Source organism: Furipterus horrens, unplaced genomic scaffold (assembly GCF_987537825.1).
Source record: "Furipterus horrens unplaced genomic scaffold, mFurHor1.1.pri manual_scaffold_5, whole genome shotgun sequence".
Taxonomy (NCBI): domain Eukaryota; kingdom Metazoa; phylum Chordata; class Mammalia; order Chiroptera; family Furipteridae; genus Furipterus; species Furipterus horrens.
The window spans coordinates 152103595-152119636 of record NW_028327175.1 but is presented as its reverse complement, the minus strand read 5'-3'; the positions used below and the strand labels follow the sequence as shown (position 1 = coordinate 152119636).

General features: G+C 35.9%; 1 protein-coding gene across 2 annotated transcripts; it reads right to left on the bottom strand.

The window, feature by feature from the left end:
* Positions 1 to 743: 743 nt before the first annotated feature.
* CDK1 (cyclin dependent kinase 1) lies at positions 744 to 12387 on the bottom strand. Of its 2 annotated transcripts, none has more exons than XM_090278068.1 (8): positions 12291 to 12387; positions 9964 to 10025; positions 7351 to 7507; positions 6390 to 6513; positions 5182 to 5352; positions 3231 to 3394; positions 2985 to 3126; positions 744 to 1035 (listed from the first exon to the last, which is right to left on the bottom strand). In XM_090278068.1, exons 2-8 carry the CDS (start codon positions 9998 to 10000, stop codon positions 937 to 939), a joined length of 894 nt encoding a protein of 297 aa, XP_090134194.1. In that variant the 5' UTR covers positions 10001 to 10025; positions 12291 to 12387; the 3' UTR covers positions 744 to 936. The 2 variants fall into 2 exon arrangements, with proteins under 2 accessions (XP_090134194.1, XP_090134195.1); XM_090278069.1 differs by having other exon boundaries at positions 12303 to 12384.
* Positions 12388 to 16042: the final 3655 nt, after the last annotated feature.

Here is a 16042-nt window from a genome sequence, read left to right as displayed (position 1 = left end):
TTCTGAATGCTTAAATATTTAGATTACAAATAGAAATACCAGTAGAAATTAACACAGGGCAAGAAACTGACAGGAAAAGCTAAACATCCAGAGCATACAAATACTTCAAAGCATTATGAACTCTGAACTTAATTAGCACACTTTCCTAAATTGTAATAGTTCCAACTAGTTTAGAGAAGGAAAACTCTGACTCCAAAAAACCTCCGCTGCCTTGCGGCATACCTCTTCAGGGGAAAGGCTAAGGGAGTAAACCCCGACAGAAAATCCGGAGCCGGAGTCCCTAAGGCGGTTTGACGTTGTAGTCAACACCGGCAACTCCTGCGGCGCACCTGAACCCAAGCTGTATCGACTCCGTCTTTCCCTTGGACCCTTCAGCTGCGAAGAGAGGGGGGGTCTGCTGCATGGGCAACAGCAGACCCTCCATATTACCCTGCCCAGGCTCTGTAGCTTCAGCGTCATCACAAGATGTCGATTCAACACGGGAGGAGACAGATACCATGTCACTCCCGAGTCGGACTGCACAGCCATTCTCGGCGGTGCAGATAGACTCTTAAGAAGCTACACCATCGTCTCTCGAGACGGACGGCTGCCGACGAATAGTTCCAACTACAGGAAAAACCCAACTGTTTTAAGATTTGATATGATTTAAGCTAACTCAAAATTTTCCCATTCCTGACATCAATATTAGAATTATAGTTTTATTATAGTAACAAATAGTTGTTGCAGTGAGATCTACACACATATACAGAAGTATTATATTTAAATTCATATAGAACAATATTTACATTTTAAGTTACAACTTTTGAAGTTAGAAGATGAAGTACAGCTTAAGTTTTACAACAAAGAAAACAAAAATACAGAAGACAATAACAGAATTGACAGTAAAATATAACTATCTCTTCTTCACACAACACATGGAAACTCTTTGTATGAAAGCTACATCTTCTTAATCTGATTGTCCAAATCATTAAAATATGGATGATTCAGGGCCATTTTGCCAGAAATTCGTTTGGCAGGATCGTAGACTAACATTTTCTGGAGGGGAAAGAAGAAAAAGAAAAAAGGTTTTAATTTATTTAAGAAATAAACCACTAGAAGGATTCCATAGAGCCTGCATTTCTCTACTAATAAGTCATAAGCTAATTTTAATGAAAATCTACTAAATGAATATTTTCATGAGTTCAACAGCAAACCACATAAATGTCTAATCCTCATACTTCACCCTCTTGCTCTAGAATAACCTATTTCTTAAATTTTAGATACCTCAATTACCTTTTTGCCATAAATTATGATTTAAGACACAAGCATTCAGAAATACTTTTAAAACCAAGACATACATTTAAGAAAGCTATCTAATTATATTTCTTGGATAATTAAACGGCAATTTGAATTATTTACAACATTTTTGAAATGGTGGAAATTAAATATATAGTGGTTTCTGATGTAGCTTCCAGCAAGTTCCAAATAAAAACCAAACCAGAGTGCAATGTGTTACAAACACAGTTACAATGAGTCACTAAATGGATCAATCTAGTATTTATATATCACCAGAAAAAGATGATCAAGTTTAATATTGACCTTAAATTTTATCTTAAAGAAATATTAATCTTAAAATCAAACAACATGCTGACAAGAGGTACCTCTACTGTCTAGTTACCATTTGAGCTCTTATTATGTATCTAACACTATGTTAAGTACTTTGCAAATACCATGCTACTTAATCCTTACAACAAAAGGTACAGTAATGGTTCCATTTTACAAATTAAGACATGGAAGCTCCAGGTTAAGTAATTTGCCCAAGTTCACAGGGCAAAGGAGTAATAAAGCTAAACTTTAAATCCATCTCTATTTCAATGTACAGCAATGGTTCTCAAGTGGGAGAGATTGCCCTTCAGGAGACGTTTTGGTTTGTAACTACAAGGGGGGGAACATGCTACTAGCATCTCCAGGGCACAGGGCTAGGATAAATATCTTATAACAATGTACAGGGCAGCACCCTAGCAACAAAGAACGATCCAGTCCAAGATGCCAAAAGTGGCTAGACTAAAGACTGATTTGCAGTATTTGATTTTTTGTTTTGGTAACTGAAGTGAAATTCTCTGTATTTAAGAATTACAAAGTTAAAAAAGATAGATTGGGCCCAGAATATCGAAGGCCTTTTATGTCAAATCAACAATACTGATATACAAAATATTAAATAGCAGGTAAAGGACTCTGGACTCCACTGCAAACAATTGGGAAACCTGGGCTGAATCTGGTGGCACAATGATTTATAAAGTGAAAGGTACTCAAAGACGAATTAGAAGATGTATATGATGATGTAGCAAGAGATTATTTTTTACTATGTTTAATAACCTGCCAAAACAGTCTTTTCTTGAATCAACTTACTGGAGATTTATTAAAAATTACTTCCTTCAAAAAGCTCAATATTTAAACACTGTTCTAAAACAAACTTCCAGAAGCCTAAGACTTTTTTTTTTAATCCTAAGAGCATTTTTGTCTTGTTTCTAAAGAAAACAACTGCTAGCTGGGAATGGCAATGTAATAGACAGGAAACATTCTCAAGAACTTCACCAGGCCTTCACCTAATGTTTCTGATATAGAAAGAAGGTACAAAGTAAGAAATGGGAGCTCATCCCATGAAGGCTTTGATACTAAAAATACCAAGCAATAAGGGAAACATCTCTATCTAGGAAAGCGACAAGTCAGCAACCTAAACAACAAAGGTATATTAACCCTGACCTCAGAATATCTGTAGCTATCCATCAGATAAAAATAATAATAGTAATGAAAAGAACTAATGCTAATTCTCTTTTCAAAACCACTCAGGTTTCTTGGTACTTGAAATGGAGCTCGTAATGCAATAAGGATAACAGACTATTTGCCTAACTCACTAAATGTTAGTTTTCTTCCCATTTCCCAGTTAAAAGAAAAGACTGAGAACATTCAGAATCATCAATGACAGTAGGAAGGGCACTCCTTACTGAAAGCAGATCCAAGCCATTTTCATCCAAATTTTTGACATGGGATGCTAGGCTTCCTGGTTTCCACTTGGGAAATGTATTCTTATAGTCCTGTAGAGATTCCACATCTGGCCACACCTCATTGTTGGGGGTACCCAAAGCTCTAAAAGCCGTAGCAAAACAAGAAATTATTAAAGCATAATATAATCTTATTATATTCATGTTGCCTTTCAAGTTTTTAACAGCTTAAGTAAAAAGCAAAAATACCTGAAAATTCTGAAGAGTTGATCAATTTCTGAATCCCCATGGAAAAGTGGTTTCTTAGTTGCTAATTCGGCAAATATGGTGCCTATACTCCAAATGTCAACTGGAGTCGAATACCGAGCTGACCCCAGCAATACTTCTGGAGATCTATACCAAAGTGTTACTACCTGTTACAGGGCAAATTTTCATATTGAGTAAATGATGCATTAAATTACCTAAATGTACACATTTACATTTCATTACAACTGTCATTTAGAAGGCCTCTGCTAACAGTTTAAAAAATTAACCATACACAAAATATTAAAATGGAAGATATTTTATTTCTGAATTCTACTCATTAAGGTGGAAAAAAAGAAAAAGCGGATAAAAAGCATACCAAGTCTTTTCTTGCTTTTCAAACCATTAAAGTGTGGGTCAAAAAAGCTTTGACTGTCTTAAAGTTTTTTCTTTTTGCTTTTAAAAGCCCATTTGATAATGAGTAATGGATTTGGGGGTGGCACTGAACAAAGTGCGTGTACTGCTTACATGCTAAAAACACAAGTAAGTCATAACAGTTTATTAGGGGTCTAGAGCTGGTCTATTATTTTAGTGTATATAATTCATCACAATGGTAACAGTATTACCTCTAACTTAAAGTTGATGAGATTAATGGCATCAGCCATGGGAAAATGATATAAAGTGATGATAAAAAGAAGCCAAGACATCTAACCAGATAAGCACTGCTATAGGTTTTGATCTGGAGAAAGTCTTTGGGCTCCAGGGTAGACAACTCCAAGAAGGCAGTTTCCTAATACAGACATGTGCCACATAAAAATGTTTCAGTCAAGAATGAATAACATATACGACAGTGGTTCCCAAAGATTATAATGGAGCTAAAAAATTCCTATCACCTAATGAAGTCATAGCCATGCTAATGTTAGTGCAACACTATGCTTTTTAAAAACTATTTAGTGTAGCCTTCTAAGTGCGCAGTGTTTATAAAGTCTTCAGTAGTGCACAAGTAACGTCCAAGGGCTTCACATTCACTAGCCACTCACTCACTGACTCACCCAGAGCAACTTTCAATCCTGCAAGCATCTTAAGTACCCTATAAAGGTGAACTGTTTAAAAAATTTTATAGTGTATTTTTACTGTACCTTTTCTATATTTAGACACATAGCATTGTGTTGCAACTGACTACAGTATTCAGTACACTAACATACTGTACAGGTTTGTAGCCTAGGAGCAACAGGTTATACCACTTAGCCTAATATATAGTAGGTCCTAGGGTTGTGTGTAAGTGCATTCTATGATGTCTGCTCAACAACAAAATGGCCTACAGATGCATTTCTCAGAATATGTCCCAGACATTAAGCAACACATGACTATAATCCTATACTATACAATTCAACATTCCCTTTCCCTCCAGAATAACAAATGAAATGCCAAGTCAACAATATAATATTGATGAAATATGATTTAGTAACTCCTACATGTATCTGAAACAGTACCCCTTAAGCAACAAAACCTGTCTTTTAATCAATTTGATTGTGTATCAGAGAGGATCTAATCAGGAGACAGAGAGAAACCACCTGGTGATTGAATGGAGAAAGTTTAATATAAAAGATTATTAACTGTAACAGAGGACTGGAATAATGAGAGACTGATAAGAAATAATGAGAACTCTAAAAACTACAGTAAGGAAAATCCCTCCCCTCTGCAATAGTTCTCCAGCACGGCCTGCTGACAAAGCATGTTTCATCAGCCAGCCAGCCAGCCAACATGCATGCATGCATGCATAAATAAATAGAAAGGTACCAGTTCCATTTTTACATAACATGAAATGAAGGGTAAATTTGAAGCTAAGGCAATAAACATGCTAGCAAAGTCAAATTCTTTTTTGAGCATTTCTTTCTTGACTCAAAGAAAAAATAAAGGAGACAATCCAGCACCAAAAACACACAATTCTACACACCTCATGTGTATATACTCTAATAGGTATTCCAAAAGCTCTGGCAAGACCAAAATCGGCCAGTTTAATTGTTCCTTTGTCATCAATCAATAGATTTTGAGGTTTTAAGTCTCTGTGTAGAACTCTTCTAGAGTGACAAAACACAATCCCTTGTAGGATTTGGTACAAATAGCTCTGGAAGAAGAAAACATGTTAGAAAATTAACTGTATAACACATAATGATTTTCTAAGTAATCTTGGTGGGTTTGTTCTGAAGAAAGACAAAATTATAATGCAGTGAAACTTAACTACCAAAATGCTGCCAGGCTTTTAAAATTAACAAGAAGCATTTGAAAGTTGGAAAGCCCATTTATATGCAATATCATGTTTGTGCACCTAAGACAAAGATATTCACCTTATGGACACAACTATAGCCACTGAACTTATTTTGCCTTCCTTCACTTATTTTTGGTTCCTCATTCAAGTCAGTTAGCATTCTGTACAGAAAGTTTCTCAAACTTTTGCCCTATACACTAATAGCAACTCCATGCCTAACTTGAATAAAACTGGTCTTTTTCTTTTCTATCTTTTATCTTTACATATTTATTTCCTCTTTGGAGACATTGGTCAGATTCCAAAGGAAATAACAAAGAAGACACTATAATTATGTTTAAATAGACACAATGATCAGAAAATGCTGTTTGGTAGTTCAGAGGTAGGTGTTTTGTTATACACCTGGAGGAGTGGTTTGCTCAAGCTGGTATTAAAAATAAGACATTTTTTCTTTGTATACTTCACTACTGTTTAAACAATTACGTACACATTTATAGTTTAACAGAACATAATATGTACAGTTAATCAAAACATATTCAAAACCAGAAAAATTAAAACCACTTCCCACCACCACTTTGCCCCAGGCCTAGTTACTTTGTTTTACACGCCTGACAACCAAATACAGACCAGAATATCTTTGTTTCCAACAATATAATACATACTTCTTAGTTCTGTTTTCTCAGACACTATTTTTCACTTTATAATTAGAAGTACTATCTAGTAATAAAATGTTAACTGTTAACAATCTAATCTGACTGTGGGAGGAAATTGAAACTCTTCTTCCTCATTCTACTTTCTAACACGTTTTCCAAGCATATTCCTACAGAACACAGGCACTTACATAGAGTAGGCTCTTTACATTCAGTGAATAAATACTGATAGTCAGGTAAACTTCTTACCTTAACAAGTGAAGAATCCATGAACTGACCAGGAGGGATAGAATCCAAGTATTTCTTTAGATCCATGGAAAGGTATTCGAATATGAGATATAACCTGGAATCCTGCATGAGCACGTCTTGAAGACTAAAAAACAAAACCATTATATAAAAAAATATAGAATAAACATTTTTCACCTCTCTTATAACATAACTTCCCTAAATTTCACAGAGGTTTTAAGATATTTTCTGACAACAAATACATACTATTTTGGGAAAGAAGAGAATGGTAGCTTCCCTAATAGTGAAAACCTTCCCTAGTAGTTAGTACTAAACACAAATTTGAGAAAGAAATCTCATGGCAGAAATTGAAAATTAAGTTGTATTATATTATATAGGGAGTTGCTGTCAAACCACTTATATTGCAAAACATTTCTAGGCTGACTAGTTGTTGATCAAAGCTTGTCTTTCTATTGAGATAAATTACAGAAATAAATTTTAGTATCTGACCTTAACAGTTGCTATCTCTGCCCGCCCCTCAAAATTCAATTAAATCCTAACTTGGACCTTTAGAAAGACAACCCACCCCAAAACAACATCCCATAGTTAAAAAATTAAAAACTTTTTTTTCATCTGACCTAGCTCACTGTGTTAGGACTCTGATTAAGGGATCTTTAAGGGCCCTCTGGCCCTGAGTAAGAGTTGACAAAGCTCAGTGCAAAGGTCTTCCTTTCTCCCACAGCGAGTTCACCTTGATCTCTCAGCCCCAAATACTAATCTCCGCGAGGCAAGCTCCTCTAACTCTGTTCCTGCTTTTAACAGTCTATTTTTCCTATGCCCAGGGTCCTCAATTACCAAAAATAGTCTGGTTCTATCCCACTCAGTAGGGTACACAAAAATGAAGCAAATGGAAAAATTTCCACATTGAAATGTACATTTTAAATAGCATGCAGACAATGGTTTAAATCCAGATATTGTACCGTACCTGACTATATTTGGGTGACGAAGTTCTTTTAACAGAGAAATTTCCCGAATCGCAGTACTAGGAACCCCTTCCTCTTCACTTTCTAGTCTGATTTTCTTCATGGCTACCACTTGACCTGTAGTTTTGTGTCTACCCTTATACACAACTCCATAGGTACCTGAAATAGACAAAGTTAATGCCTACTCTGTGACACCTCTCCACAAACTAAAAAGATCTTTAAAAATGACTGAATCCCATAAGGTGTTACATGATAGAAATATCTGCTGTGTCCAGACAGGAAGCACCGTACACAATTACACCCTCATCACTTCCAGAAAGAAATTAAGGGTAACTACAACCTATTGCGTCTGTAATTGAGAAATAAAATTCATGCAGTCATCAAAGGTTTTCCATACATTTAAATCACCAGTAATTGTCCAGTATATGTTAGAGAAGAAAACAGAATCTTCGCAAATTGAAATTTATCTCCAAATATCCTACTTGACAATAAGATAGGTATAAAGTACAACATAAAGATTTGGGTTTGGGAAATATTAACAGGAGTCACTGTACCACTTCCAGAAAACTCTGTAAATGGTGTTTTACGCATCTCAAATATATGGTCAATAATTCTCATCCAGAAAAGAATGGGGATAAAATATTAAGTGTTTATTAAGTCTAATCAAGGTCACATTGTTTACCATGTGGTAGAAAAGCCTCACACCCATTCAGAAATTGATGAGAATACTGATTCTGATCTTGGGCTTCATACAATAAGCAACAATGTCAATATAAAGGATCTGGGGATGGAAATGGCAATAATAAAAGATGCATTACTTAGCTAAATTGATATACGTGATTTCCTCGATAAGTGGTTTTTAAACTGGGGTTGGAAATTTTAGGGAGGTCTTGAACCTCCTTAACTACTGGGTTGACCAAAAAGTCTCTTTAGTTTTTTCCGTGAAATAAAAAGATGTGTTTTTCTTATTCACTAAAAATTTTATTGATTTGTATATTTTGAGTACATCAGCTATCTCCTGCATGGTATAGCACTGATTGTTCTCCATATCTCGATTTGATTGGTATCAACTTCAGCTGATCTACCCGACCGTGGAGCTTCGACCAGCAAAAAAATCTCCAACATGAAACATCGCAAACCATTTTTGACACGTTTGAGCCATCACAGCACCTTCTGCAAACACTGCACAAATCTTTTTTTTGCGTTTCAGTTGCGCTTTTACCTTTCTTGAAATAATAAAGCATAGTATGACAACAATATTACATATATTCTTCCATCTTCAATATTAAAATTGCTACGCAAAAATTTGCCAATTTTCGTAAGTTTTTTTTTTTTTTAACTCATGCTGATATAATCTAACAAAATCGTTTTGAATGAAGTTAAAGAAAACTAAGCATTACTAGAGCTACCTTACAAAAAAACAAACAAAATTCTTGGCCAACCCAATATATGTAAAATTTTGTTGCATAGCTTTTGCTACTTTTCTGTGACATCAGTATAATTTCAAAAGTGGTTAGAGTGCATTCTTCTAGGGAGAAATCTATTCTATAGCTTTTATCAGTTTCTACAAAGGTAGAAAAAGCTATTTCAAAAAAGACTAAGAATCAATAACAAATTACTTGCCTTAGACATGCTAATCAAGCTTATTTTTAACTCAGTAGCAAAATTTGTAGTTAAATGGGTGCAATAAAATTTTTTCTTCCAGAAACAAATTATATAAAATTTCTAAGTTAAAAGAACGTATCTCCAACTCCACCCACCACCCAAACATGTCATTACTATCTTACTAGATTCCTTCCAGTATTCCTCCCCTGACTTTTTAGTCAAGTATTCCTTACACAAGCAGGGTTTTGGAGCACACCAAAAATATGGTTGAAAATGCTCCTCACACAGAACCTACATAAATTGGACTCCAGTAGCAAATTATTTTGTATAAACTATATCATTTGTCCCTAAAGAGTTTAGGATGTCAATATCAAGACTCCAATATAAAACTTAAGATATTCTGTAGGAGAAGGGGAAGAACAGCCAAAGGGATATTTATCCCTCATTTATACCATATAGATCTCAACATTTAAAAAAAATTCTAATGAAATTACTACAGATAGGGACCGATTATATATCATTGGTTTTGAAATAGCTTAAACGTGTACATATAACAGATCATTTCAACCTAAGGTAGCTAAACAAAAAATTACTTAAATTAGTTTAATAGTCGATTATTGAAACCAGTTCAGAAAATTTAGGTTAAAAAAAGAAAAGTACTATCTTAAAAACAATTGTAGGTAACTAAAAGTATATTATGAAATTTAACATAATTCTCCTCCCAAAACATATACAAGACATCAATAGTCTTATCAAAATACAAATATTTATTAGAATATAATATTACCAGGGAGGGAGGTTGTCAGGGAGTCATCAGAATAATTTCACTTCTCTTGAAATATGGACAGATTTTGTTAATTTTGTGTTTATTATTCAAAGAACATACATATTAATGTACATTAGTAGTGTAAGACACTTTAAAGGTTGGATTTTAATATTTGCATGTGTTCATATCACAGATATTATAGCATCTTAAATAATTTAAAACTTTTATATCATAAAGCACTCACCTTCTCCAATTTTCTCTACTTTGATATAGTCTTCCATAGTCAATCAATAGTTATGGTAGATGCTAAAATGAGAGGAAAAATTATGTGACTATACACTACTAATTCAAAGGGCAATCTTGAGTTATTAATGAGATACTATATGTAAAAGTTTCCAGTGTCTAGTGCAGTATTACTTTTCCATAAGTATTAGTTATATTAAAATATTTACTCATGCAATAAGACTTTCCCACAATTTCTTAGCTCCTTAAAGATAAGAAATACTTGTGTATCTTATTCCAGTGATTTAGCTTCTTCAAATCAAATAAACCCTCAAATTCAGACATCAACTTATCTCTCCTTCTCAAACAAAAACTAGAAGTATGTTTTCTTACATGACCCTTCTAAGGAGCATATCATTGCGTGCCAAAGTTATACTCAGATATTTCAACAAATAATGTTATTTGACTGAATTTTTATTGTTTTATGATTTTATGAAGATAATTTCAAGACATTAAGTAGGGAGCTAAAATGTGGTCACACTGATTTATTAGAAAAACTGTTAAAAAGCCCAGGCTAGGTAGCTCAGTTGGTTACAGCGCCGCCTGATATACCATGGAGTTCCATGGTCAGGGAACAGACAAGAATCAACCAATGAATGCATCAATAAGTGGAACAACAAATAAGTACTTTTCTCTCTCTCTCCCCTCCTCTTTCTAAAATAAATAAATAAATAATGTTTAGAGAAAAATTGTTAAAATCATAAGTGTTTAAACTTGCTCAAGTGACTTTCCTTCCATCTTTCTCCTGTTTTTAGCAGTCACATACACAAACATGATCAAGACTTTCAAGGTACTTTTTGAAAGAGTAGGAAGTATCACTTAGCACCCTAAAAGAAAAGGTACAATTTCGCAGATAAAATTCTAATTATACCCTATACAATCGCAAGAACAAAGTAAAAAGAACCACAAAAAAACATTTGAATCACAAAGAATGGTAGGGGAAAAAAAAAAAAGCTGAAATGCTGAAACCACTCCAGACTGCCTCAGTAAATTTCCCAATGAAACTCTAGAAGCCCAAAGCATAATTGCCTTGATTTCCTAACACTCATCACTGATAAGATCATATATAAAGGTCACTGAATAACTGACCCTTAAGTTCTATTTCTCACATTCATCTTCAAAATCATTCCGGAAATAAGTAGAGATAAATCATCTTTTGTAAATGCCAAAATTGGACTACACTGGCCATGACTGCTAATCTCAAAAATTTTTAATTCTTGGGAATGGCAATGTACGATTAAAATAAGCTTTCCTTCAATATCCAGACTTAGTATGTCTAATGCAAAATAAAATTGTTGAGCTCCCTGTGAACAAACAGCTAAAAACTAACTCAATTTCAAAGCTGGGCTTAAGTACCCTTCCCTCCATTTTCCCGTCGTGACCATTCTCAATGAAGGATGAGCTTTAGGCCTTTGGAATGCCTCCTAGGGCTCTGTACTAGCTGCAACATGTACAATTCCAGTGGCCTAACCTCTAACCTCGAGACTTCAGGTCTTTTAGAGGAAGTATGTTGTGCACCTTAATATTAGATAAAAATTGATTAAAAGATTATTAAAACCCACATATTTATCTATCTTTCACCATTTCTTAACTTGCTACTTCTTGCAAATTCCATAATATGTAACAACCACCACGCACAAAATAAAAACAAAAACAAAATCGAAGTTCCCTCTGGCTCTATGCCTTGGCTAAACGTTTTTAAAAAGCTCTGGTGGGTAAGGCCACAGGCGGAGAGGCAAATCCGAGAAGGCCCACAAGTCAGTTCATCGGATCGGTTTCTCGAGACGCCTGGATTTAGGGCTGGCGTGGGTACCTGGCCCAAGAACACTCTTACTTTACACCCACGGAAGCGAGGGCAGGGCGCACAAGGCACTCCGCAAGAGCTTGGCGCGGTCGAGACAAAGCACGGACTTGGCTTCAACCGCGACCCAAAACCCTCCTTAGCCAGGTGGGCGGCCTCTTCCTGACAAAAGCCGACCGCGACCCCGGATGGCAACTCAGAGGCCAGGATAGTCCCATCCCTCCCCGGAGTAACCCAGCCAGCTCGGCGCTCCCCCCCACCCCCCTCTCTCGAAAGCCTGGCCCGTCGTCGCTCGCACGCCCAGACCAGGAGCTCCATCCAGGTGAAGGCCGGGCCCAGCCTCCAGAGGCACGGCCTGGCCCCACGCAAGCGCCTCTGCCCAGCTCAGTCGCCAAAATACCTCCCGGTTCCTCAATACTTCCCCTCCGAGGCCCCCAATCCGGCCCCTGTCAGCCCCACAGCCATGACCGTGAACCCAGCAACTCTACCCGGCTAATCACCCCGCAAGGAAAGCGTCGGCAGCGGCAGCTACCACGTCTCCTTCCCTCTTTCCTTAACTTCCCTGAGCCAGCTTGGAAGGGAAGTGCAATCAGTTTCAAACTCTCCGCGCTAAAGGGCCCCGGATCCACCAATCAGTTGACCCGTAGACTTTCAAAGGAGCCAATCAGAGCCCAGCCACGCTTGGGCTGGGCTTTCCCAGTAGCTTGAGCGCCAAAGAAAAAGAAAACGGCGGCCTCAGAAAAAGCAGGAAGGCGGGCGCCAAATGAGTCTGCGCGCAAGCGCTGTCTTTCCTCCCGGGAGGGCGTCGTCCTACTGTTTCTAGTCATCAGGAACCTATTGTTGTCTCTGAGTTGGTTTCTTTCACTTCCCGATATTAGCATAATTAATTTAGTGTACACAAATAACTTATTACAAAAGTAATACTAGCATCCAGATTTTATTACTTTCATTTCTAATACTTAAAGCTAGTGGATATTTATGTTTTTCTGAATGGGTGGCTTTCGGGTTGTACCGAAGGAGCATATTTTAATAGTTACCTTAAGAAAATAATGGAAAACTCAAAGATGTCCTCAATGATGTAAAGAATATATATATAATATATAAACGCGCTTTGTTTTTTAATATCATTTTAATTCCTTTTTATTTATTTAAAATTTTACTTATTAAAAATAAAAAACAAAAATACATTTAAATTTTTTAAAAAATATTTTCACATCAGTATTTTAAATGTTCTTTAACTGCCCCCCCATCAAAATTCTATAAGGGAAGAAAAAGTGGTCTAAATTATACTTTAAATAACCTAGTATCAAAAACTTTCTCTTTAATTGCCCTGACTCTTATCCTTAAGAGAGAGATTTCTGCACTTGAAAATCGTTCTTAAAGCTTGAAGAAAATAAAAGAGTAAAAGTAAGGATTTCTCTTTGTACTGACCCTAAAGGGCTGCAGAACAAAGATTGATTACTGTGACCTCTCCAAACATGTATTAGATGACCCAGATTAGGATAAGGAATAGAACTAGTATATCATATGCATTTAAGTGTTTAATATCTTTTTACATAATAAATAGCATATGTCATCTGGCCCTATATGTGGCACAAACAATTTTATGTCCCACTATGAGGCAGAGCATTCATAGTAGGGGTAGGGGTTTGGAAAATCTCTGCCTAAACCTAATAACTTTAAAAAGTCACTTTTAAAACCCCATATTCACATTTTAAATGAAAACTGCCCCAGAGAAGTACTCTAAGAAAGACTATTCTCTGTTAGTTTAAGGTACTGATTTCAATGAATGAATAAATGAAAAATATACATACCTTTCTCTTTGGGAGGCCTAATTAACACATTTAATTTATATCATCTTAAAAACAGGCAGTGATCCATTATATCCACTCTACATCTAACATAAAGAGAACACAAACTTCTACAGCTGCAATTCTGAATTTTTAAATTTAACTAAATTATCTTTGTTTTTGAAGTTTTAAGGGTTATTGTAAATTCACTCTACAGTTTATTACTTTTAGGGTCCACTTGTATTCAGTGTCTCTGAAGCACAACGCTGTGTTTTATAGAGAAAAGAATTAATGAAATACAATTTCTGCTGTAGGTGTGGGTTGGGAAAGCATAATAATTACTTAGGATACTCTTCACTTATGGTTGTAACATGCTATAAGGTGATATGAGAACATAGAGGAGGAAATAACTAATTCAAACAGAGAAAGTGACATTTGAACAAACCAGAGACAAAATTGTGGGGTGGTCTTCTAAGCACAGGAAATGACAGGGGTAAAGCCCTAAAAGTATGCCCACGTAAATCAGGATGACTCCATCATAGGAGGCAGGGTATCTGTAGGATCAAGTAGGGAAGAGAGTTTGCAGTCAGAATCTTGAATAGCCCTGAATATTGTTGTAAGGGGCTACTCAGGAGATATACAGCCTTGGAACCAGATTTTAGAACTATTTTAAAGATGACATGAAAAAAGAACTGAAGAGGAAAGGATGGAAAGGCAGGTGCTCCAAAAATTTTCGCCTTTATATTTTGGTAAACTACATTTAGAAGGAAAAGGAACAGCACACAAAGTTTTTATTTTGTTTTTAAAAATAAATATTTCTATGGACTGAATTATGTGCACTGCCCCCCCCCCCAAGAAATTCACATATTGAAGCTCCAACTCTTAATGTGATTGTATTTAGAGATAGGGGTCTTTGGGAAGTAACTAGGTTTAAATGAGACCATGGGGTTGAAGTTTTTAAGACAGGATTAGTCCTCTTAGATGAAAGGACACCAGAGAGCTGAGTCATGTGAAGACGCAGCAAGAAGGCTCCATCTATAAGCCAGAAAGAGAGTTTTCACCTGAATCCGACCATGGTAGCACCTTGACCTCAGACTTCCAGGCTCCAGAACTGTGAGGAAATTAATTTCTGCTTTTTAAGCCCCCCAGCCTGTGGTATTTTGTTATGACCACCCAACATACTAATGCAAGTGTTTCTTTCATATTAAAAAAAAAAAATAGTTTGAGAAAGTTACTTATAACCAGAGTAGTCCCCTCTTATTAGTATTTTCAGTTATCATGGTTTTAGTTACCTACAATCTACTGTGGTCCAAAAATATTAAATGCATAATTACAGAAATAAACAAATTGTAAATTTTAAATTGTGTGCTATTCTGAGCAGTGTGATGAAATCTCGCATGGTCCCACATGGGCATGAATCATCCCCTTGTCCAACACATCCATGCTGTAGACACTCCCCTCCCCCTGCTAGTCACTTGGTAGCTATCTTGCTTATCAGATCAGCTGTCATGGTATTGCAGTTCTTGGGTTCAAGTGACTATCATTTTACCTAATAATGACTCCAAAGCCATGTAGTGGTGCTGGCAATCTGGACATGCCCAAAGAAGCCATAAAGTGCTTTCTTTAATGAAAATGTCAAAGTTTTAGACTTTATAAGGAAAGAAAAGAACAAATTTACCCATGAAATTGTGAGAAAAAAAAATTGTGGTAGTTTTGCTGTTGAACTTCAAACTGCAAAAGTAACAGCCACAATGCATGGTAAGTGCTTAGCTAAGATGAAAAAGGCATTATACTCTATCATACATATCTATGCATAAAAACAGAATATATATTACTGAAACTTTATATATGTATAAAGTACTATTAGTACTACCTTAGTACTATTTGAGGTTCCAGGCATCCACTAGGGGTCTTAGAACATATCCCCTGAAAATAAAGGATGACTACTATACATAAAATACCCTGGAAGAAAATGCAAGAAACTAACAACAATGTGCCTCTGTGAAGTAAAGGAGTGACTGGGACACAGAGGTGGCAGGGAGACTTTTGTATCATTTGAATTTTGAACCATGTGAGTGTATTACTTAGTCAAAAATTGAATGAATAAATGAATGAATGAATGAATCTTGCCAAGGCCTTTTTTGCTACAGGATACAAATCTTGGATGTTGCTAAAAATTTTATCCAAAAGGAGAAGACTAATCTTCTTTTACATTAATTCAGAAAGTAAAATGATGGAGAAAGCAAGATATACAGTTTTAAGATACTTTTATCAGAACTAAAAACATTGAACTATCATGGTTGTTCTTGAGTTAGGCATTTTTACAACAAAGTAATAGGCATTTTTGGGGCAAAATTTTCAAACAATTCCATAATAAAAGCTTGTCATACATAACCTCCATGGCCCTACTTTCATTTCTCCAACAAAAGAGGGGTCACTGTCAACGTTCT

Bases quoted from the DNA above. Each gene is read 5' to 3' on its own strand.
- CDK1 (XM_090278068.1), bottom strand. From the start codon at position 10,000: ATGGAAGACTATATCAAAGTAGAGAAAATTGGAGAAG. The intron at 6,514-7,350 runs GTACGGTACAAT...TTTGTTTTTTAG, and splicing joins CGTCACCCAAATATAGTCAG to TCTTCAAGACGTGCTCATGC. The intron at 5,353-6,389 runs GTAAGAAGTTTA...TTCTTCTTCCAG, and splicing joins TGGATTCTTCACTTGTTAAG to AGCTATTTGTACCAAATCCT.